This window comes from Theobroma cacao, chromosome 8 (assembly GCF_000208745.1).
Source record: "Theobroma cacao cultivar B97-61/B2 chromosome 8, Criollo_cocoa_genome_V2, whole genome shotgun sequence".
In the NCBI taxonomy this organism is placed as follows: domain Eukaryota; kingdom Viridiplantae; phylum Streptophyta; class Magnoliopsida; order Malvales; family Malvaceae; genus Theobroma; species Theobroma cacao.
In genome coordinates, this window is record NC_030857.1 from 561,308 (window position 1) to 582,437 (window position 21,130).

At 37.4% G+C, this 21,130-nt stretch overlaps 3 protein-coding genes across 8 annotated transcripts; 1 reads left to right on the forward strand and 2 right to left on the reverse strand.

Annotated features, from left to right (window-relative positions):
- LOC18591255 (uroporphyrinogen-III synthase, chloroplastic) lies at window positions 573-7,136 on the forward strand. Of its 4 annotated transcripts, none has more exons than XM_018125797.1 (10): window positions 573-860; window positions 2,224-2,311; window positions 2,774-2,843; window positions 3,216-3,334; window positions 3,828-3,923; window positions 4,835-4,887; window positions 5,569-5,654; window positions 5,965-6,099; window positions 6,563-6,628; window positions 6,712-7,136. In XM_018125797.1, the coding sequence occupies exons 1-9, from the start codon at window positions 633-635 to the stop codon at window positions 6,609-6,611; spliced, it is 924 nt and encodes a 307-aa protein (XP_017981286.1). In that variant the 5' UTR covers window positions 573-632; the 3' UTR covers window positions 6,612-6,628; window positions 6,712-7,136. The 4 variants fall into 4 exon arrangements, 3 of the variants coding, with proteins under 3 accessions (XP_017981286.1, XP_017981284.1, XP_017981285.1); XR_001929056.1 differs by having other exon boundaries at window positions 574-860; window positions 4,832-4,887; window positions 6,253-6,628; window positions 6,712-7,102; XM_018125795.1 differs by having other exon boundaries at window positions 574-860; window positions 4,832-4,887.
- Window positions 7,282-11,433, reverse strand: LOC18591256 (serine carboxypeptidase II-3). Of its 3 annotated transcripts, none has more exons than XM_018125794.1 (9): window positions 10,935-11,433; window positions 9,414-9,521; window positions 9,051-9,325; window positions 8,690-8,971; window positions 8,364-8,470; window positions 8,098-8,181; window positions 7,890-7,995; window positions 7,626-7,780; window positions 7,282-7,551 (listed from the first exon to the last, which is right to left on the reverse strand). In XM_018125794.1, the coding sequence occupies exons 1-8, from the start codon at window positions 11,323-11,325 to the stop codon at window positions 7,655-7,657; spliced, it is 1,479 nt and encodes a 492-aa protein (XP_017981283.1). In that variant the 5' UTR covers window positions 11,326-11,433; the 3' UTR covers window positions 7,282-7,551; window positions 7,626-7,654. The 3 variants fall into 3 exon arrangements, with proteins under 3 accessions (XP_017981283.1, XP_007017342.2, XP_007017341.2); XM_007017280.2 differs by having other exon boundaries at window positions 7,282-7,548; window positions 7,626-7,807; window positions 10,935-11,429; XM_007017279.2 differs by having other exon boundaries at window positions 7,626-7,807; window positions 10,935-11,429.
- LOC18591257 (serine carboxypeptidase II-3) lies at window positions 12,912-15,759 on the reverse strand. The gene is made up of 8 exons (XM_018125798.1): window positions 15,353-15,759; window positions 14,650-14,757; window positions 14,276-14,550; window positions 13,950-14,192; window positions 13,732-13,850; window positions 13,484-13,579; window positions 13,231-13,336; window positions 12,912-13,152 (listed from the first exon to the last, which is right to left on the reverse strand). The coding sequence occupies exons 1-8, from the start codon at window positions 15,738-15,740 to the stop codon at window positions 13,009-13,011; spliced, it is 1,479 nt and encodes a 492-aa protein (XP_017981287.1). The 5' UTR covers window positions 15,741-15,759; the 3' UTR covers window positions 12,912-13,008.

Sequence of the window (21,130 nt, forward strand, 5' to 3'; positions counted from 1 at the left end):
AACGAGATCATAACCCTTATTTTATTATGCGTTTCGATTTTAATCATATGCCTTAATGCATTGGGAAGGAAGGTAGTAAAGCAAGTAATAATCACGACCATGACCACCATTAGTACAATGATGATGGGCGGTTCAGCGACATTACCACTTCTGTAGCCCAACAGTGAAGCGAGGGTCCAAAATCTAACGAGCTGTCCGTCTCTGGTCCCTCCTCCACGTGACCCTCCTGGCAAGTGTTTGGACCACAGGGCGCACACCCAACCCAAAGGCTGGGTTGGGAACTTGGGACGCAAAAACACTATACACGATTTTAAACCGTTGGATTATCAGGAAAGTCGGTCAAATGAGATCATCGGCTTAGTTTAAAGAGAAAAAGTGGTGGCGGAAATTGGAGGATGCTAGAGTGTCGGCAAGCATATGACAAGGGTGGCGCCAAGGAATAACACGTGGCATCCAGTAGGTTCTACAGGTGTACCAACGTTAAACGTCGGCATTATTTTAAAGCGGGAAAAATAATTACGGGGCGTAGATATTTTTTGGTTTTTCGCGGAAATTATTTATTTATCATGGTTAAGTAGTTAATTCGGTAAGAGCTGGCCCCTTTGGCCAATCCGTTTGCCCAACACGTTTCAATGGAGCTACTTTCTCTCTCCCCTCTCTCTCCTCCTCTCCCACCTCCTCCTCCTCCGCCATGTTATTCTTCTCTGCAACTTCACAGCCGAATCTCTTTCTCTCATTCAAGAATCGGAGCTTCTTCGTCTTCGTTGACTTCTCAAGTGATTCAACATACTCCTACTTCAAATCCGAAAGTCGTCGTCACCAGAGAACGAGGCAAAAACTCCAAGCTCATTGACGCTCTGGTTTAAATTCTTTATCTCTTTCTTATTCTCTCCTTTGAATGCTTATTTTTTATGTTTTTTTTTCATTTTTGTTCGTTATAAAGTTTCTCACAATTTATTTGAAACTTAAAAGAAAAAAAAATGAAAAAGTTTATTATTTTACCATGTATAACGAATCGTCAACTGCATTCTGAATTTAGGATCGGTTCATCATCTGTTTGATTAAATGCTGAAACAGAAGCAACATCTAAGTCGTTTTTAATTGATTTTAAGTAGCATCTAAGTCATTTTTAATTGTTTTTTCCCTTAAACATATTTATTGTTATTTTCACCGTTTCTTTAAGGGTAAATACTATGTGATGAACTTCTTGAACTATGAGTCTGGGTCGTACCAAAGAAAAAAAAAATTAGAAAAAGATTAAAGAATGTAGAGCACATGCCATTACTATTTCAAGAGATCTAGCTGTAAAAAAGCACTGAATATTAGAATCAGTCATACCAGAGATATATTTAGGTTCAACGTAAGTCTCGAGTAAACGAATTCACAAAATTTTATGGAAATAATTTCTGTTTTACATTTCGTGATGATTTTCCCTTTTTCAAATTATGAACTTCGACAAATTTATGGATCAAATGGCTCTTATTTTGCTGTGGTATGTGGAAATTAATGGCCTTAAATGGAAAGTTTGAAAAAATGGAAATCACTTCTGAAACTAATGACTGATCTTATGAAATGCAACCATCTTTCCCTTCTACGACTATTTCATAACCCATAAGCTGCTAATTTAGATATGGATTGTACAAGGTAATGAATTTATGCCTAAATTTCTTGATCCCTGTTCTTCTCAGTTTCTTATTTTTTAACCCTAAACTCACAACCACTATTATCATATTTTCTGTGCTTATTGCTGTACCTTGACATTCACTGCCCCACTGCTCCCCTCCTCCAGTGCTATTTGTCTCTGTTCCTGTACACATATCTCTATTCGTTTTTTTTATCCTTAGCTTTCATTTAAATATTTGGTAATGGGAAACATTAGGATACTTAATGAAATACAAATTTTTTATTACTAGTTGATTGTGCAGAACAATAATTTAATGCCCTTTGTTACTTCAATGTGTGTGCAATGGTGCCTTGTCTGTTCACTTTAATATTGATTATTGGTTATTCTGTGTCACCTGATGTTGAGTTGTATTGCTGATTCTTGGGTCCCACTAATGCTTTTACCCACAATAGTCCTTAAACATGTCTGTTAGGCATGTATGATGTTTGCTAAATCTGTCTGATGAAACAATACACACTAAAATGGGAAATCCTGCTATATATTAGCTCAACATTTTTTATAAAAGTATATATTCGGTTTAAGATTGTATTAAATTGTAGGCCGAACACGGGATCAATTGCTTGGAGCTTCCTCTTATTCAGCATACACAAGGGCCTGACTTTGATAGGCTTGCTTCTGTTTTAAGTGGTGAGTTTGAAAACTTCATGCTTTATATTGATAGTTGTGCATAATTTTGTAGTTAGTGCATTGGATGGACTGTCACTTGGATTACACGGATGATAGGCAATCTTTCTTTCAAAATATGTATGTCTAGTCAGTCTTAGGTTGCTGGTCTCCTTTTATGCTTGCTAGATGTAATACACATGTTTACATCCATTGGCTGCTAAGCTGTTGTTTGTCAAGCCTTGTCTGGTTTTGGCCTACAAACACAAAGCATACTGATATTTGGGATTTGGATAGGCATTTTTTTTGCTCTATTGTACTGCTTCTTCATTGTGTGAAGTGGCGGAATTTCTTAGGAATAGTTGTATGGTGATAATTGAGAATAATATGATTGCTATCAATGCCCCTTAGGACAGTCTAAATAAAGAGGGCACAAGTTAATTTGTCTGTCTTGTCTTGTAATATATATATTTTTTGTGGTGTCAGCAGAAACAGCGTTTGACTGGATCATCATAACTTCACCTGAAGCCGGTTCGGTCTTTCTAGAGGCATGGAAGTAAGGGTTAGAACATACAAGCGAGAAACTATCTACTTTATGGGCTCCTGCAGTTTCATGTCAAAAATATTTTAAGTATTTCTTGTTGGGTTTTAAGAAATTTTAGTGTTCAAATGATGAATAATGTGTTTGCTTGAAATACCTCTCAAGTTTCAGCAGTATTACTCTCCTTTCTTGCCAACATGTATTTGTCATCTTAGCCTTGCAGCATTTATACTTTTATTAGCAGTTTCAAAAAGTTAAGTATTTGTGTGTGTGATTTACGTATGGATATGTGTCTAAAGGACATCTTTATGTGTGGCTCTAAAATTACATAATTTTCTATTGATTAGTGTTTAATTTGGACACATGGGCTTCATTTTTTTCCTTTAGGGCAGCTGGAACCCCAAGTGTGAGGGTAGGTGTTGTTGGAGCTGGTACAGCTAGTATTTTTGACAATTTAATGCAATCATCAAAGCACTCACTTGATGTTGCCTTTGCACCATCAAAAGGTACCGATTTTTCTATGTATAAATTTGTTTTTATGGGTCATCTTTGCTTGTGTTTGCATGGTGGCATGTGCCTGCATTCAAATTTTTAAGAGTTGGTCATTTTGATGAAAATAATCTTACATCTACTTTGGGAGGGATTCTTCTAATCAATAAAATGAAACACGTGGCATATTGTTTTTGTCCTATTGATTTAGATGCATTTATGAATTTTTAGTATTTTTAGTTTAGACTACAAACATTAAATTGGGTTTATCTGGATGTCCAACATTGCTCCTCATTCTGTGAGATATTTTGCTACATTAGAGTATGTGCTGCTATAAAATGATCTACCCTTTCTTTTATGTGACTGACATGTTGTTGTGGTTACAGTATAAATCATGTTTTCTCAGCAGTTCTATTGATAGGTGTCATAGATAACCATGACTTGCCTCTATTAAATAATCACTGTTTGGATGCTAATGGCATTCAATGTGTTTAAATTCCACTCATTCAGCAACAGGAAAAATTTTGGCTTCAGAGCTTCCGAAGGATGGGAATAGAAGGTGCACCGTCTTATATCCTGCTTCGGTGAAAGCTAGTAATGAGATTGGTAAGTTAATTGCATTGGTTTTCTGATATCCTTCTCATGGATGTCTATTTTTCTGGAGCGATTTTGGCCCTTGCTGATTTTTAGATTTTTGTTATTTGAGCATCTGCTCTGTCTCTGTGATGCATTGGAGACATTTAACCAGTGGATTTGTAAGCTAAAAACTTGACCTTTTAGTTTAAATGGGTATGCAAAGTTTATTTGATGTTATAGCTGTGATAATTTTTTGTTGGAAAATTTTATAGCTGTGATAATTACTCATATGATTATAGCATAATAAATAGCCATGCTTTTCATCGAAAACAAAATCCTCAAAAGTTAAATTCTTAAAAGCATAAAATCTAAACTTGAAAAAGTAAAGGGGAGAAGAAAGCTTTGCTTTGAGGCTTGAGAAAAAGGAATTTTAAATTGTGAAAGAAACCTACAGGTTGACTCAGTTTAAAATTTAAAGCCAACCAACCCCCCCCCCCCCCAACCCATCCCCTCACCCCCTACCAAAAAAATAAATAAATAAATGAAAAAAAATACTTGTTCTCTATTAATGAATGCACATCAGGTTGTGGTGGCATACTAAACCATAACACATTTATTAACCTTGAAACTATAGGTGTTTTGCTTTCGTTTTCCCCCACTACTGGGTCTTACTTATCTGAAATTGTTTTTTACTTGGAGTTAATTAGTTGTATGATCCTTTTTTCCCTGTTATATTCAAATTGAGTTTCTTGACTTCGGGAACTTTTATCAGAAATGTCTAGCTTGGTCAAGCAATTCTTAGTAGTAATTTTTCCTCATCACTATGCTTGATATTATTCTTATATTGGCTTTAGTTAGTATCATGCTTGAAGTTTAATTATGACATTAGGAAAATGTGAAAAAGTGTGTTGACCCTTGGTTTGGCATTTATGTTGCAGAAGAAGGCCTGTCTAGTCGTGGATTTCAGGTTATGAGGCTGAACACATACACAACTGTGAGTGTCTTTGTGTTGGTACTTTTAGTTTCAGGTTCCTCTCCGGGTGTCATTCCATTGATGTTAAATTTTGTTTACCTTATCTACCTTAATTGAAGTTGAATTGCTTCTTTATTTAGCTTACATAATAATTTCACTATTTTACAAAGTATGTCTGTCTATTGTAGCCTTGAGAGCAATATATCAACATAATCCATCAAATTCATTTTATAATGTTGTCTGGGCAACCAGATATGACTGAGATGAGATATTTGAAATAGTAACTATCTCCTGCAAAATGGTGTTAAAAGTCTGTTGATAGCGCATAAATGTCTTAGGGGGATGCTATTTATTGCTTGAAATGAAAACAAGAAGAATCTGCTAAGTTTTTTGTCCTCCCATGGTTCTTGGGGAGGCAAGATTTAGTCACAATTCAAGATTCGTAGCTTGTATTCCTCTTTTTTGGAGCCAGTGTGGTAGTTTGTCTATATGCTTGTCTTGATTCTTCTGTTGGAACACCAATGGGATAGTTGGTTTCCCAACTCCCTATCATGATTTGCATCTTTGAATGTATTAATCATGGTCTGTCTATAGTAATGGGTTATAGCTGCTACAGTGGCCTCATGAGGGCTAAAGAAGATGGTTTATGAATGACAATTGTGTGTGCTCTCTTCGTCCTTGATGTTTAATTATTTCATTCAGGTACTTGTTGATCATGTTGACCAAATTGTCTTGGAGAAGGCCCTATCTGTCCCGGTTGTTGCTGTTGCTTCACCTTCTGCAGTTCAGTATGTAGCAGTTCTTTCTCTGCACTTGTATTAATTAGCCCAATTACAAAGGCTAACTTAAAGCTTTTGTATCTGTTAATGAGGATATTATTGGTTTGAGCTTACCTCTCTGCAAGTTCATTAACCATCCTGTACATTTGTTACTTCATATAATTTGGATTGTCATCGTAGTCAGACCTTCTTGATGGCCGTAAATATGGATGATGAAAACATATCCTTGCTCGTGCTTGGGCTGCCTGCATTTCCCAAATGTTTTATTGGGGTAGATATGTTTCTGATATATTTAGTTTATGCACCTTTATTGCATCAGAGCCTGGGTCAATCTTATTTCAAAACCTGATTCTTGGAGCAATTCAGTTGCCTGTATTGGGGAGACAACCGCCTCAGCTGCAAAAAGATTGGGATTGAGAAATGTTTACTTTCCAACGCAGCCTGGACTTGATGGGTAATCCTCTTTCTTTTTTCTAAACATTCTGCATTTTGTTTCTGTGTTACAATTTACTGCTTGCCTAATTTGTATGCTCTGTCATCAAGTAACAGTGGGTTGCATCTTAGTTCCATTGAGAAGAAGCTCCTCTTTTTTTTTTTTTTGTGGCAGTTAGAACACTCAGTGTCCGATTACTTGCATGGCTGTTGAAGCAACCATAAAGTTAAACTACAGCAAATTTCCTGCAACTGTAATTTGCTTCAATAGCCAAGGCTCTGCCAGCAAAACCAATACTCTATTGAGTATTGAGCAAAGTTCTGTTTGAGCTGAGCTTCCTTGACTTGGCAAATGAGTTCTTCCTTCTCTTATATTCACCTTTTCTCTCTCTCTGAACCTCCTTAACCATGAATGCTTATCAAATTGGAAGTTGTTTTTGACTAAATTAAAGATTCCGGCTCTTTTGATTTTTGTGTATTGGCAGCTGGGTTGGTAGCATCCTTGAAGCCTTAAGAGCTCATGACAGTTTTTAGGAATGAAAGATATTAAGGTAACCTTTTTCGCCTCTTTTTTCCAGTTATTTTAGGAAGTAACATCATATTTTCTCAAAGAATAAATGAGTTATTCTACTAGGTTCCTTTGGAAGTCTGGAGGCAGAATGAAGCAGATTTTGAACCATAAGCCTCACAAATTCCATGCGAGCTGCAGACAACAGAAAGAGAAGAAAATTTTGGCCACGCTAAAGGATGGGAATTTGTTGAAAATTCAGAATTTTGAAGGTACATGTCCTATTGGCAGCATTGTAATTTAAGGTTAGTGAGAGGCTATTCATTTCAACATAATTGAAACTTGTACAGTATTTTCTCACTGTAAGCCCATTCATTTGACTCAATGTCAGTTGTGTTGAAATTGGATTGGTGGCACTGCCACTCCATAAAATCTGTAAGCAGTAGGAGACTTTGTTAATTGTAGTTGTAATCATAGTTGCTGTCCTTTTATGTTGTTGTATGACATTTTTTATATATTTTAAGTTGACAATAAAAATCAATTTAATTTAAGAAACTTGTACTAGAATTGCACTCTAGTATGTCTTTACTTTGAGATTTTTAGATTTTGCTGTCAATCCTTCCCCGAATGAGAAATTTGATGATCTGGTAAGGTTTATAACTGTATTTCTGCTTGTGAGGGGCGAATTCCTTGAAATTATACAGGAAGGGAGATATACTGTCAGGTAGCAACTGAGAGGTTTTCACACAGCCATTGCACAAGCTCTATATACTTTGGCCTAATTTCTAAATGGATGATGTACTTAAATGATTATGTCTATTCGTAGATAGTTGTTAAAAATAGAAACATAATAATACATTGTCCATAGATATCTTTTAACTTTTAGAATAATTCTATCAGCAGAGAACTGGTTCAATTTCTTTAGCGCCCATTCCAATGATACGTCTTCTCCTTGCCTTCTAACTTCTATGCAAAGATTATATAGAGAAAACTTGTCAGCTTGCCGACAAATTTCTGGAATTTAAGAATAGGATGATTACCATTGTGAAGTGTATTCCCCGTAGGTTTGTTAAGAGGTAGGCTTGCCAGGAGGCAGTTTCCCCTGAAGGAATGATGTGATCATGGTGAGTGCTCGCTCTGGTTGGTAGCTTGGAACTGTGTGACCAGCTCCACGTACTGTGGCAAAAATCACTCCCTTGTAGCCAACAACATATCCTCCAACCTGCCACCGTCAGTTCTTGGAGTGTACATAAAAGGTTACAGATTAGGATTTGTCATATGGCAGGAAATTAAGACCATATTACCTCACTATTAGAGTACCATGGGTGCCAGGCAGTCTCTACTTGAAGGTTTAGGTTGTTGATGGAGTACCTAGAAGATGTCACTGGAACTCGGCCATCTGTGTCGCCACTGGCCGCAGGTTTTGTTTTATAGATAATAACAAGTATATATCTTATTAGTGAATGTGTAAGACTTTCGGTGCAGTAATGCTGTATTTATTGAGAAATATACCTGTATTTCCACACCCTAATCTTCCTGGCTAAGTGCCGTATTTCAGGAAGAATAGTCGTTGGGCTGTCTGTCCATCCAACATCACTGAACATGGTACAGAAGCGGACTGGTTAGGAGTTTTTGTTTCACCCTTTCAAGCTTTTTAACGTGGTACGAAGCTGTTCTTTCAATTTGCATGCATATCTTGTTATTGTTGATCACAGGTAACATAGTATACTCAATGAGAACAAATAATTTGAAAAGCAAATTGGCAGGGTCTTGCCTACCTGCAACCTGACCAATTCGTAGCTTTGGTATGAAGGGCTGCTTGTACCTTTGCAAGATTTAGGTAGGAATTAACGTAATACTCAGCGCATGGATCATAGTTCTTGACCTAAAGATTCAAGATCATCAAGAATTAGTTCAGTCCATGTCTTAAGGCGCATTTGCTTTGTTTGACATCTTTGCTTCTCTACTCTTCCATGGTTATAATAGCTCGCATCTTTGGTCTATCCATTTCATATTTAGATTTACTTTTAATGACCGATTCATTGTCTTATTGATCAGTAAGGATTGTTATGAAGCACGATCGTTTTAGGAGTACGATACTTACATTGCCAGTTGATCCAGATTTTAGTGCTGATGTATAGCATGGAGGGGCATAAATTCCGTACAGATTGATGTCTCCCAACTCTAGAAGTCCCTGCTTCTGATACTTTCCACATTGGATCGGATTGTCGTCTGCATCTGCCTTTTTGGTAAGTGAATCTTCACTAGCAAAGTTGCAGTACTTGTTAATTCCTTCATTGGTTTCATCAGAGTTGAGAGCGTGCGTCCATAAGTAATCAAACAAGCCCTTCGTACAAGCAACATCATCTACCCAAGCATTTCCGATCTGCAATATCCATAACAATTCACAGCTTTAAGCCTCTTTTCACATTGAAAAAAGGATGGCGTTTCGTCAGTAAACTTACAGCAATTCCTTTGAGGTTGATGACAGATTGAGTTGTGTTCTTGTTTCTCTCGAGAATATAGTAAGCAAGCTGAGGAACATAATGGCCAGCATAGCTCTCACCGGTTATGTAAAAATCGCGTGTTTTATACTGTGGGAATCTTTCGAGCCAGTTGATGAGAAAAATGTAGGAGTCCTGTGCTGTTTTCCTGTCACCTACGCTGGTGTAGTCAGAGGAATTTTTTGAATAAGAAAACCCGACTCCTGCCGGCGACTCCAGAAAGATCACGTTTGCAACTGCCAATTTTTTTGTAGGATGTGTCAGTAGAAATCAAGAGAAATGAGAAAACGATGTTGTCAAACTTGGAAACAGAGTTAATGTTACCATTGTTCCATGCATATTCGTTCCTGTACAGCGTTTCTCCATCACTGTTTACTCTGAAAGGTCCCAGTTCTTGCATGGCTCCATACCCGAAAGACGAGCATCCTGGACCTGTACATCATGACCAATCAACCCTTTTCTGTTATTTTATTTTATCTTATTGATGTCTACAGATTCTAGACACTTGATTTGTCTGGGCAGAGTGACGATGGGCTTGGATTCCTTCAATGGCGATAGTTACCAAGACCATTACAAGTCGGTCCTGCCCCGCGACTCAAAGGTGGGCAAAAAGAAACTTCCTACTCTTCTTTTTTCTTTTTTTTGTCATAGTAAAGCAAAGTAAGTGCTGAACCAACTCAAGATTCCATCATTGAGAAAAAAGGACAAGTCCGGATAAAAAGTAAGTGGTTTGGGATTTCTGTAAAGCTATATCTGTAGCTTAGAGTAGGTGTTTGTGGGTTGTTGTGAGGAAGATTTGGGGATTATACCTGCTTTTTGTGTCCACGTATAACCCACAAAGCACTGTCTTTAATGATGTTCTTTTGAAGAGGATTGTTTCCATCCTCATTAGCAATGAAACTTCAATCTTTCACAAAAAGAAAAAAAATCTGTAACTTAGAGTCTAAGTTAGGCCAAACGCCTATCTGGTTACTTGAGTCGATGAATGAGAGCATATACTATTTTTGAAATGGATTTAATCAATGAAGCTGTCAGAGGTACAAATACAAACAGAGCTTTCGGAAATCGGGAGAAGCAAACAAGGGAAGAAAAAATGAAAGGCTTTCGTAGGAAGTCAGCATCAAAATACCCAAGCAATGGCAATTCATGCCATAAAATCTGGCTAATTAGTTCACTTAGTGGTGGGACCTCCCCGGATGATGTTTGGGTTTCATGATTAAGCTTCAGGGCAACGACATTCATTAGTTGGCTTTTCTCGTGGGAAAGCACTCCCTGATTGTTTGAAAATAAGAGCCGGGTGGGATCTTCTTGGAGCAGTGTGCCGTGCCCATTTTGGACTCCTGCCTGGCTGGACTTGGTTAATCAAGCCATATCAAAACGACTTAATGGTCCCAGAGTAGGTGGAAAATTGGAGATTCCGGGTCCTTTACGCGTGGAATATGCTAGGACTGAACCAATTTTGTCTCGTCTACTCCACTGAATCTGCTTCCCTGGTTAGCACGAGTATGATGTTTTTTGACGCCTAAGTGCTCTGTTTCTAATGAAAGTTGAAGCATGATGTTGATTTCAGATGCCAAACGCGCTTCTCTTATTTCGATCGTGAAATGATCAGCTAAGGACCGATTTATGGATAGTATTAAACCTTGGAGTTCTGAATCGGTATTGTTCAGAACTGTCTTCCAAGCTTTTTCTTATGCAAATGCAAAAACCTCTCTTTATGACTATCCTCACGCTTATATAATTAAATATGAAGACCATGCTGATGCAGTAAACAAGAGATGCTACGCCAAGGTATGATTTTTAATATGATATGTTATTGTAGATGAATTTGAGTACTTAATTTACCTCCATTTAACCATAGAACGAGAGGCTTTTTGGAAGGATCTACCGGTGACTCCACAAAATAATAAAATAATGCTCGATCAGCCACCGGATCCACTGTTACATAGCCTGCGTACTGGTCAAAACCCACTCCTTCAGGCTGACCCGGCAGTGCGTTGATCTTGTCAGCTTGCATCAACCCTTTTTGGGATGCTACATACACAGGAGGGGTATGACTATCTTCTGTATCATCATCTTGTTGAGCCCATGATTCAGGCCGAGGTGGGTTGGAGGATTTTCGAGATTCGATCAACCTGTTGAGATTGTCAATCTGGTTTCCCTTGCATGAAGCGGGGAAACCTGGGAAGTAGCAAGGGAATAGCAGCAGCAGCAGCCATATGATAGTGACTTTCATTGCGGCTATAACTTAATTCGGTACAGAGAGTTTGTGGCCTCAGGACTCGGAGCTTATGCTAACTTATATAGTAGTATGTAAGTATATATACTGTAAAAGGGTTCTTGTGATAGAGAGAGAAAGCATTGCAAATAAGTAAAATGATGTGTCAGAGGCGGCAAAAAGAAAGATTGAAACAGTTCCTGAAATACTAAATGCTGTGGCAGGTGAAAGACAATAAGAAAACACTTAAAGAGACTTAGAGAGTACAAGATAATCAGAGAGAGAATTTAGAGAGAGAAGCTCTGAAGTTGAGAATGTGTTAGACTAAAGGGGAGAGAAGAGTCTCTCAAATGAATTGTGAGGCTCTATATATAGTGCTAAAAGTGACGGTTACATAACAATAGGCTTTAATGCGCCTAATGAATGACATTGTTATGAAGAATATTAATGTAAGTAACCGTTACTGTAATTGAATATAGTAAGACTTGTTCTCAAAAAAATGTAATAGAAAATAGGTTTATAAGAATAGGTATAAGAGAAGAAGTTGTACGAGAATAGGTACAAGAGAATAAGCTGTACATGAATAAGTATATGAGAACAAGGTAAGAGGGTGAAACACTTGTACTTCAAGAAAGGGTTAAGAGGAAGACCTCTTAATTATCTCCATATTTGAGCCACTAAGCCAAACTCTCTGGAACATTCAAAGATGAAAGTAACCCATGAACCCTGTAACTTATTCTGAGCTACTTTCACTGTCATCCAAGTGAAGCGATTATTCTATTCAAAGTGGCTGTTCTACTTATATTAGTTGTTCCATATGGAGTAATACTTTACATTTTCTAATTGTTCTGTTTTAAGTAGTACTTGAAGTAGCGCTTCACTTATTCTGCGTGAAGTAACACTTCACTTGTTCTGGTTATTCTCTGTACAATATTATGTTGTAACATAATTCTTTAGAGTAACAGTATTAATCAAAATCTAGTATCTACATATACTCAAGCCAATGTTAATGCCTACTGCATATTTCCCAAAGACAACATAACAACCAGGGTGTAGTTTTTCCTTTTTGATGTTATTCTCTTCCATTTTGTAGTCAGAGGTACAGCTTGCAGCACATGCTTACAAGTCTGCTGGGGCCGGCTTGAGACAAGGGAATTTAGAGATATCCTTCATTCTTTTTACCTGCACTGCTCTTACTTCACCACATCGAATGGCCGAAATTTGAGTGCGTTTTCCAACTCCAATCGGGTGCCCTATAAATGCTGAAATGCATGATTGGTCCATGGAATTCTTATATCCCACCTATCCCAAACTAATTGGTGCGGTCTAATGCTCTATGAATGACTGCTTCCAAACTCTCCTTTCTCTTTACTTTGACACTCTTCACATTGGATCCATTCATCACCTTATCTGTATTTTTGGTAGGCATATGTCTACATATCTTGTGGTTCTTCCTCGGGAAATCACAACTCTTTCTTGTGATATTCCTCAGTTCTTATCCCAATACAAAATCATATTGCACCATCATGGCTGCAACTTAGAGAGCCAACCAAGGCATGGTTATAAATTAAATAACAAAATTTTTGTTCAAAATTATCTCTTCCTTTGTCACAAAGTTAACAGAACATATCCAGCTGACATGATGTAGTAATAATTTAAAAAATAGTACAACATATGCCATTCTCTCAATGGTCGAACCTTCTACGTGGATGGTGGAAGCTTTCCGTCTAAGAAGGACGAGAAGAGCACCAGGGCCCGAGCTGGCTGGTAACTTGGAACAAAATGCCCAGCTCCTCTTACAGTTACAAATGTCAGGTTTTGATATCCAACAGCATACCCTCCAACCTTTGACAAAACAACAAGATAATTAGCTTGATTATCATAGATTCATAGTCTAACTGCAACAACTAGATCAGTTATTACCTCCCCTTGTGTGTACCAAGGGTACCAGGCAGTCTTAATGGGTGTCCCCAATTTGTTTATGGCATATCTGCTACATGTTACAGGCAAGGCACCATCCGTGTCACCACTGCCATAATGTCATTAACCATGGTAAGACAGCATTTAATTTTGATTCTTGTTTTTCTAAGTGGCTATCAGAGTTTCTCTGAGGTTATCATATCGGACTTAAGTGTGAAAGGTTGATTGAGATTGAGCTTCTTTCCAAATGACTAACCTGTAGATCCAAACGCGAATCCCACTTTCCATTAGTTCCTTAATGATTGGCAACACTGTTAATGGTTTATCTTTCCAGTGTCGATTTACTTCTCCACTGTTTTCAGAAGAATTTATCAGGAAAACCGCCAGGATTAACAATCAATATGAAATGAAACAGGGGTTAGTCAGATACTACTGAATGAAACTACCAACATAACTACACAGATTCCCCAAGAAGGAAAAAGTGACAGGGATATCGGTCCGTGCCTGCAGGATTCCCATAGATAAGGAAGAGCAGTAACATTTGCATGAAGTGCTCTTTGAACTTCTGGATTGTTCAAGTAGGAATGGACATAATTCTCTGAGCAGGGGTCAAATGCAGAAACCTGGCTTGTAAACTTCTGTTAGCATAGGTCATTACATTCACCAGAGTAAAGCTTTTAGCTTATATACTCGTACAAAAAGCAGAACTGTATTTTACTTACAGAATTGGAACTTGAGGAGGAATTGCACAAGGAAGCATAGATGTCATAGGTATATATGTTGCCAGCAGCATCATTTGCTTTATCAACAAATCCCAGGCATTCTTTGGATGATAAATTTAGTGTAGAATAATCACAGTTGGATGCAAGTCCATTGTATATTTCATCTGACATGAGCGCATGCGTCCAATAGAAATCCACTGCTCCTTTCATAGTTGTTTCAAAATCAATATAAGCATTACCTATCTAATACATTAAAAAAAATGCCTCCTGTTAAAAGTTCATAAAACCATATTACTAAAAGCATATGAACATTCAAAGAAACTTACTGCAATGCCTTTTAGATTGATTATAGTTTGATTGGTGTACTTGTTGTTTTGAAGGATAGTGTGAGCAAGCTGGGGTACGTAGTGGCCTGCATAGCTTTCTCCTGTGATAAAAAATTCCCTGGTCTTGTATTCGGGAAACCTTTCCCGCCAGTTAACAAGAAAGGTGTAGGAATCTTGGGCAGTTCTTTTATCTCCACTCGACTTATAGTCTGAGGTTCTATTTGAGTAAGAGAAGCCAACACCAGCAGGAGATTCTAAGAAGATGATGTTGGCATCTGAAACAATAACTTTGAAAAATTAGCCTATCCAATGATCATAATGGTTTAGTTTGTGCCCAGGAAGCAAATCAGCAGCAGCAGTACGCAAGAACTTACCCTTAATCCATGCATATCTATTTCGACGTAGGCTTTTCCCATCATTTTTAACTCTAAATGGGCCAAGTTCCATCATAGCTCCATTTCCAATTGAAGAGCAACCAGGCCCTGCCCATCAAAATCTATTCCATGATCAGGCTGCTAACAAATAAGCCCAATCATTAAGGGGCCCAAGAAAAAGCCCATGAACACAAATAACAGAACAAACCCAACTCTTACACATATAAAATTCTTCATTGCGCTGACCAGCCTAATTCTTACACATACAAGAAAAAGCCCAATCATTAAGCGGCCAATGACCCAATTCTTACTTGGTTCTACCGCAACAGTGATTAATAGGGATTTAAACTTTTATTGCCAGGATAGGACTACCTAACCGTCTGGCCAGAACTTTTACCTGTCTCTCGTGAATAAGTCCTGTATCAATGGCTAAAAGGGGAGAAGAAGATGATGATAGATTGATAGTGGTAACTTTTCATACGCTGGGGGGAAGTGCTTTTTTGCTCCTAAAACATATCATTATGGCCTGAATTGCTCTGATGTAGCATAGCTTATGACTAATGGGTTCAAATCCAACAAGATGGATACTTCCGGTGAGCTAAGCTTGTAATCTTCAGTGTTTAATTTCTTATGAAAGTGAAACATAGTTAAATTCATTATAATAGAAAAAAGAAGAAATACAAGCATGGAATATAAGCAATACCTCCATTAAGCCATAGAACCAGCGGCTTAGTAGAAGAATGGTGAGGTGACTCCACGAAATAATAAAACAATGCCCTGCCTGCTTCAGGATCAACGGTCACGTAACCTGAATACTGATCAAAATCCACCTCACCAGGTTGTCCGGGCAAACTTCCGATTTTATCAACTTCCCTTAGGCCTCCTTGTGGGCCTATATAAACAGGTGAGAACTGCCCCGCATCTGTTTCCAGGCTGAACGTAGTTGGCCACTTTGATACATCAGATGACATCTGCTCTGATAATTCCTGCCTTAGGAGTTTAATTGGGTTGAAGTCTCTGCCTCCATAGCACTGAGTGAATCCTACCAGGCGCAAGAGAGACACCCAAATGATTAACGCAGTATTTCCCATTGTTAGTTGACTTGATTAACTTGAGTAACTGGGTCCTGAAAATAGTGTAAATATCTAGGTGATAGGAAATCTGATCAACTACAATTGACTATAAAGTCTTCTAAAGAAAGGAAGGCGGTAAGATTGCTTAATTATGATTCTTTTTTGTTTCATCTTTGACTTGTAATCATAATATAGTCTTGTTTAATGGAATTTTGGCACTGATATATCTACATTGTGATCTGTGTCACTCAACTTGAAGCTGAGTGCAGCTGTAGAACACTTCTAGTCAAGGCAGAAAATAGTTTAAAATACAGAGCATTGAAACTAGCATCCACTTGGGCCTGTATGAATATACTACTAAAAATGGGCTTTCAAATGTGAACATGAGACAACCATATATAGTAACATTACACACGGAAATTTTAGTGATAAAATGCAGAAATCTTCTGGCTTCTTGAGCTCTCATGACCCTCTTGTCTGCTGTAGGCTGTAACCATTTCCTAGCAGCAGGTTGGAAATGAAGTTGCATCCCATAGAGAAAATCTCGTTTTTGGATTTGGTGTTTATTTAGAATATAAGGGATGCAAAATAGTAATATATGGCATGCCCCTGGAACTTCCACTTCTTCTTTCTGTTACATTGATATAGATTCCGTTAGACTTGCTTCATCTGCTAGTGTTCATTGCATCTATACTCTTAACTGGCAGTATTGTCGGTACTTAAATGAACTCTTATGGTGCTTTGAACCTGAAGTTAGAAAACCAGCAGCTAGCCAAGCCCAAGCTTTCATGACCTTGTGTTTGTTTTGTTCCATGAAGTTGTTCTTTGTTGATGAACTCTACATCTATTACCTCAAACATCTGTCTTTCTTAGGATCTTACTTATACTGTCATAACTCTGCAAACTTATGGTCATTTTAGGAGCTTCAATAGATCCCAAGAATTCTAGAATTTTGGCTGTCAAATTCATGGCCTTCGTGGTTATTCAGAGGCCTCCTGCTGTAAATTTAGTGTACATTCGAAAGCAAAAGGGGAGTTAGGGACTATGATGTTGTTGTTTTCAGAAGGAAAGTAAGATAGGTTGTTGATGGGCTGGTGCCCATTCTCAAGTCTTTGTCGTGATCCTTAAAAGATTAAAGGTACACACATTTCGACATCATCATCTGCCACTGAAAGAGAGGCTACTTGGGTTGGAATTCTCGCAAACAACCAAAGTTAAAAGGCTACTTGACTTAACAAAAGATACTTTAGCTTTTCAACTTTAGAAATTTCCCACGATAATGTTGAATTTTATGCTACTAGTAGAAATAGAACATGGTTGTAGTTAGCTTTCTTAATGGAAACAACAACCAGTTCCAAAACATAATCTATCCTAAAACCTGCTCGTCTTTCTTCTGTTTAAATATATAGAAAGATTAGACCTAACTTCTCTCTGATCATTGGTCAATGATGGGTAGAAAAAGGAATCGTTTTCTTGTGAATTGTAATACTTAAGAGTGGAAAATGAATCTGGAGGTTATAGAAGAGCGAAGGAGAGAGAGCAATATCTAGTCTACAATGAAGCTAATAGTCAACTAGATATGGGGGCCGGTTCCTCAGGAAGAGCTGGCAAAACCAGAAACGATATAGAAGCTGACGAGGACTGCTTTATGCAGGGTATAGCCAGCTTTCTTATTGTTTTATCTGGGTCTTGTCTCTTTTCTTGGCTTCTAGAGACTCACCTGGTGGAAAACTAGTTCAACTAGACTTTGCAAACTTGTCCAAGGTAGATCCCTGGAAGAAGTGGGATATATTAATGGTAATGAAAGATGTTAACTAATCTGCGTTTAACTTCTTGCTGTACCTTTTCTGGCTCCTCTTTTATATATTCCTTTTTATTGGACCTCATTTATGGAGCAAAGAGGGATGAGGGCTCACCTTCCCCTCAGATCCAACTCAAGGGAGGGGGAGGGGATCCTAATGTAAAAGCCACTCATCCATGTTTGATTTAAACAAATGCGCGTGTAGCATGGATTTTATAGCACTGGATTTCCTGTCTTTTGATCAGAAGACAAAGCCCTCTTAGGGAAGATAGTGGTCTGATAGGCCAGCTGGCAAGCTAATTGTTGGGCCAAGGATGGGACACGACTGATTGTGTTTCACCAGGGTGAAAATCACACCAGCTTGATCCTTTGTTGCGATTGCACAATGAAATTACTGTTGCATCAAAGCATTTTCATTAAGCTCCATAAAACAATAATCATCCTTACTGACTCGGAGCCCCAAGCCAAAGTAGCTTTTGATTCATACCACTTATTAAAGAGATACCTTTTAGCATATAGCTGCTTTTGCCCTTTTATCAGGATTCAGGACTGCTGCAAAAATCCAATGCCCGTCCAATATTTTCTGTTTTGGCCTGACTCTCCCACTTAGTAAGTTAAGACTCCAGAAACCCATGGATGGACTCTCCAAGCTTCCACTGGTAGTAGGACCACTGCCTTTGATGGCATTGACCCTGTTCTTAGATATATCTTCAACCATCAACACATTGGAGACTATGGTGATACGGTCCATTGCCATTTTCCATTGACTCTAATACCTAAATCTAAGGATTAATGTGCATTACTTGAATTATTGTTATATTTCAACCATCAATCATTCATGTAGTGATTTTCTTCCATTACATTCTAACACAATGTTGAAAATTCTGATCTCGAGGGGCATGTCAATGCAATGATAGGTGTCTTATTGGAGTTAGTGATGCTGCTTTAATTGAAAAACCACTTTTCAATTGTCTGATGATGCAACATCATGAACACAGGATGAAGGATTAAGAAGGAAGAAAGAAAAAAAAAAAAAGGTAGACGACAGCTTTAGTGAAAGAGGTACAATGATTTTAGTGGCACTCATCACAAAAAAGTGCTCAGACTGAAAAAGCTTTGTAGCCATAAAAATATTTTTTTAGAAGACATGTATAGGCAGATGTCTTCGTGGGGTATATGGTCCTCATGGATTCCTGACCACCATTTTCCCTTCTGTAACCTATACTAAAAGCCCTACTAATCCAGAAGCAGACCAATGGAAAATCTTTTGAGGGGTGGAAACCTGATAGAATTCTGGTGGCGAGTCACATTACTTATTACCAATTAATGATTCTTCTTGTCTCTCCATAGACATACTCATATTCTCCTTTGGGGACTCAACAGGGACCTACCTACACTTTAGTTTCACACATATCCTAAAAGTTCTTCAAGCTTTTTCTCCAATCCCACCCTTTTCACCATACCCTATAGGAGCCTTACTAAATTATGGCTTGCCAACTAATCACTAGACAATTAGAATAGGCTCAAAGCAGTTGTCCTGATGTTAGCAGAACCCAATTCGTCCTAGGCTTATCTATGGACCGGAGGAAAATTTGAATATAGAAACGAGATGTGGGTACTTTGGTAGGTCCTGAACCCGAATGTCTTTGTTTTGTAATGAGAAAAATAATGTTTGGTGACGGATCCATCCAAAGAGGTTGAAGAAAGAAACCTATTTCAAGCTTCCACCATGGCCCATAAGGGATGGAAAAATGGTCTCCAATCACACTGGTAGCCATTGCAGTGTCAAACCGTCAGCATTGTTCTGGACAAATTGCTTACATCTTTTTCCTTACAGCTTTCAAATTGCTAAAGACTGTACAGAGATTAACAATGACATTTTTCTTTTTTCCCTGCAGTTTTGACTTGTGACAGATGATTGCAGCTGTCTTCTTAGCCCCCCATTCTTCCCCCAGCTACGGAGGCTACTTGCCAATTTTCAGTCTTAAGAAGTAGGATTTCCCTGTTGAACACTTCAATCCTGACACCAATATTCTCCATATACGGTCAAGAGATCTTGCATGTAATGATTCATATAGATTTGGAGACAGATTTAGAGGAGAAATCTATATGTTCTCTCCCCATTTTATTGCCTTAATGCAATGGAAAGAGAAGCTATCATACATTAATAATTGTGATTAACAGAAAAGAAATTTGCAGACAGACGCTGACAGTGATTTCAACGAGTTTTTAATCACTAAAATAATTAGCCCATGTTTTGTTGTGTTATGCAGATTATGATGTAAATCCCCCCAACCCCCCCAGTTTCAACCAAACAGTAACTGATAGCATAATCAGAGTTATTATATCAATTGAGATTGACATCTCATCATCTATGGAGAATGGTCCTGCCCCCAGTTGGCCCCAGGTGATAACTACAAGCAACCCTGTCTCAATGTCCCTGGTGATTCCAGCAATTTACCTTTCTCTTCCCATTTTGATTCTGGGTTATTCTTGGTCAAACCATGCTCATTCTATTAAGATATATTTGTTCTAGATCGATAGATTAAGAGGGAAAACTCCTTGTTTAGTAAATTAAGTCCAATAGAAAGCCTTGAATGCTATGTAATCCTTGTGATTTTGGTTCATAATTATAAGTTTTACCAACATAAAAACTAAGGGTTGCCACCAAACTAGGATTAAGATGAGTTAGGTTTTCATACATCAGCATCTACAAGATATTTTATAGTATTAATCAGAAGGAATTAGTTGGCTAGTACCATTATTTTGATGTCCTTCACTGGTATTTTCAACATGATAACATTTCTTTTCACTAACGAAGTGATTAGTCATTGTCATAATCTATACCAGTCCATTAATTATCTTGTCTTCTTCTTCTATCACTACTAAAGAATTTACAATAATTACATTTAAATAATAGAAAATTAAACATCTTGTTTGCATTAATTGAATACTTATCTAAACTCAATTGGCTTTCTTCATAATTAATTTATGATTCGGACTTTTGATAACTTCTTGTCAATTTAAATGATAAAACTCCTGTAACCGTGAGTGTTTATCTTGAAATTTTAAAATGAATATTTAATTTAATTTAATTTAAGATACGCATAATTTTTTTTTTTATCGTAAGTTATGAATTTTTATATAATATCGACTTTTATATCATATTAATTTTTTTAAGATAGATATTTAATTTAAAATTAATTGATCATAAATGAAAAGATGATTATTATATTTACATGATTAAAAATGTTCAAAAGGTGACTGAAATCCCAACAGCTAGCTAATCAAATGTAAACAAATGGGTGCTTTGAGAGTCGACATCACATGGCTATGGGTGGTGTGTCCATTTCAGTTATATCTCAAAAAATTCAAAGAAAAACAACTTTTGCCTTTCCCATTCCTCATCCTCTCTGCCACCTTTTATCATAACAATAGCAATTTCCATGTGTACATGCCATCTCCCTTTCAATAAATAAATAGAATAAATATTTATATATATATATATATATATATACATAAATACCAAATGATCATAGAAATAATAACACAACCCTTAATTAATAATATATTTATTCGAGACTGTAAAACGGTTTATAATTATTTA

What these genes read in the sequence shown, in the direction of transcription:
- LOC18591255 (XM_018125795.1), top strand. Translation starts at nt 633, where the DNA reads ATGGAGCTACTTTCTCTCTCCCCTCTCTCTCCTCCTCTCCCACCTCCT. An exon ending in GAAAGCTAGTAATGAGATTG is followed by an intron (nt 3,924 to 4,831) that starts GTAAGTTAATTG and finishes TTTATGTTGCAG; the next exon opens with AAGAAGGCCTGTCTAGTCGT. An exon ending in GGCTGAACACATACACAACT is followed by an intron (nt 4,888 to 5,568) that starts GTGAGTGTCTTT and finishes TATTTCATTCAG; the next exon opens with GTACTTGTTGATCATGTTGA.
- LOC18591256 (XM_007017280.2), bottom strand. Translation starts at nt 11,325, where the DNA reads ATGAAAGTCACTATCATATGGCTGCTGCTGCTGCTATTCCCTTGCTAC. An exon ending in TCAACCTCAAAGGAATTGCT is followed by an intron (nt 8,972 to 9,050) that starts GTAAGTTTACTG and finishes TGGATATTGCAG; the next exon opens with ATCGGAAATGCTTGGGTAGA. An exon ending in ATTAGGGTGTGGAAATACAG is followed by an intron (nt 7,996 to 8,097) that starts GTATATTTCTCA and finishes ACCTGCGGCCAG; the next exon opens with TGGCGACACAGATGGCCGAG.
- LOC18591257 (XM_018125798.1), bottom strand. Translation starts at nt 15,740, where the DNA reads ATGGGAAATACTGCGTTAATCATTTGGGTGTCTCTCTTGCGCCTGGTA. An exon ending in TAGATATGCATGGATTAAGG is followed by an intron (nt 14,551 to 14,649) that starts GTAAGTTCTTGC and finishes TTATTGTTTCAG; the next exon opens with ATGCCAACATCATCTTCTTA. An exon ending in ATTCGCGTTTGGATCTACAG is followed by an intron (nt 13,337 to 13,483) that starts GTTAGTCATTTG and finishes ACATTATGGCAG; the next exon opens with TGGTGACACGGATGGTGCCT.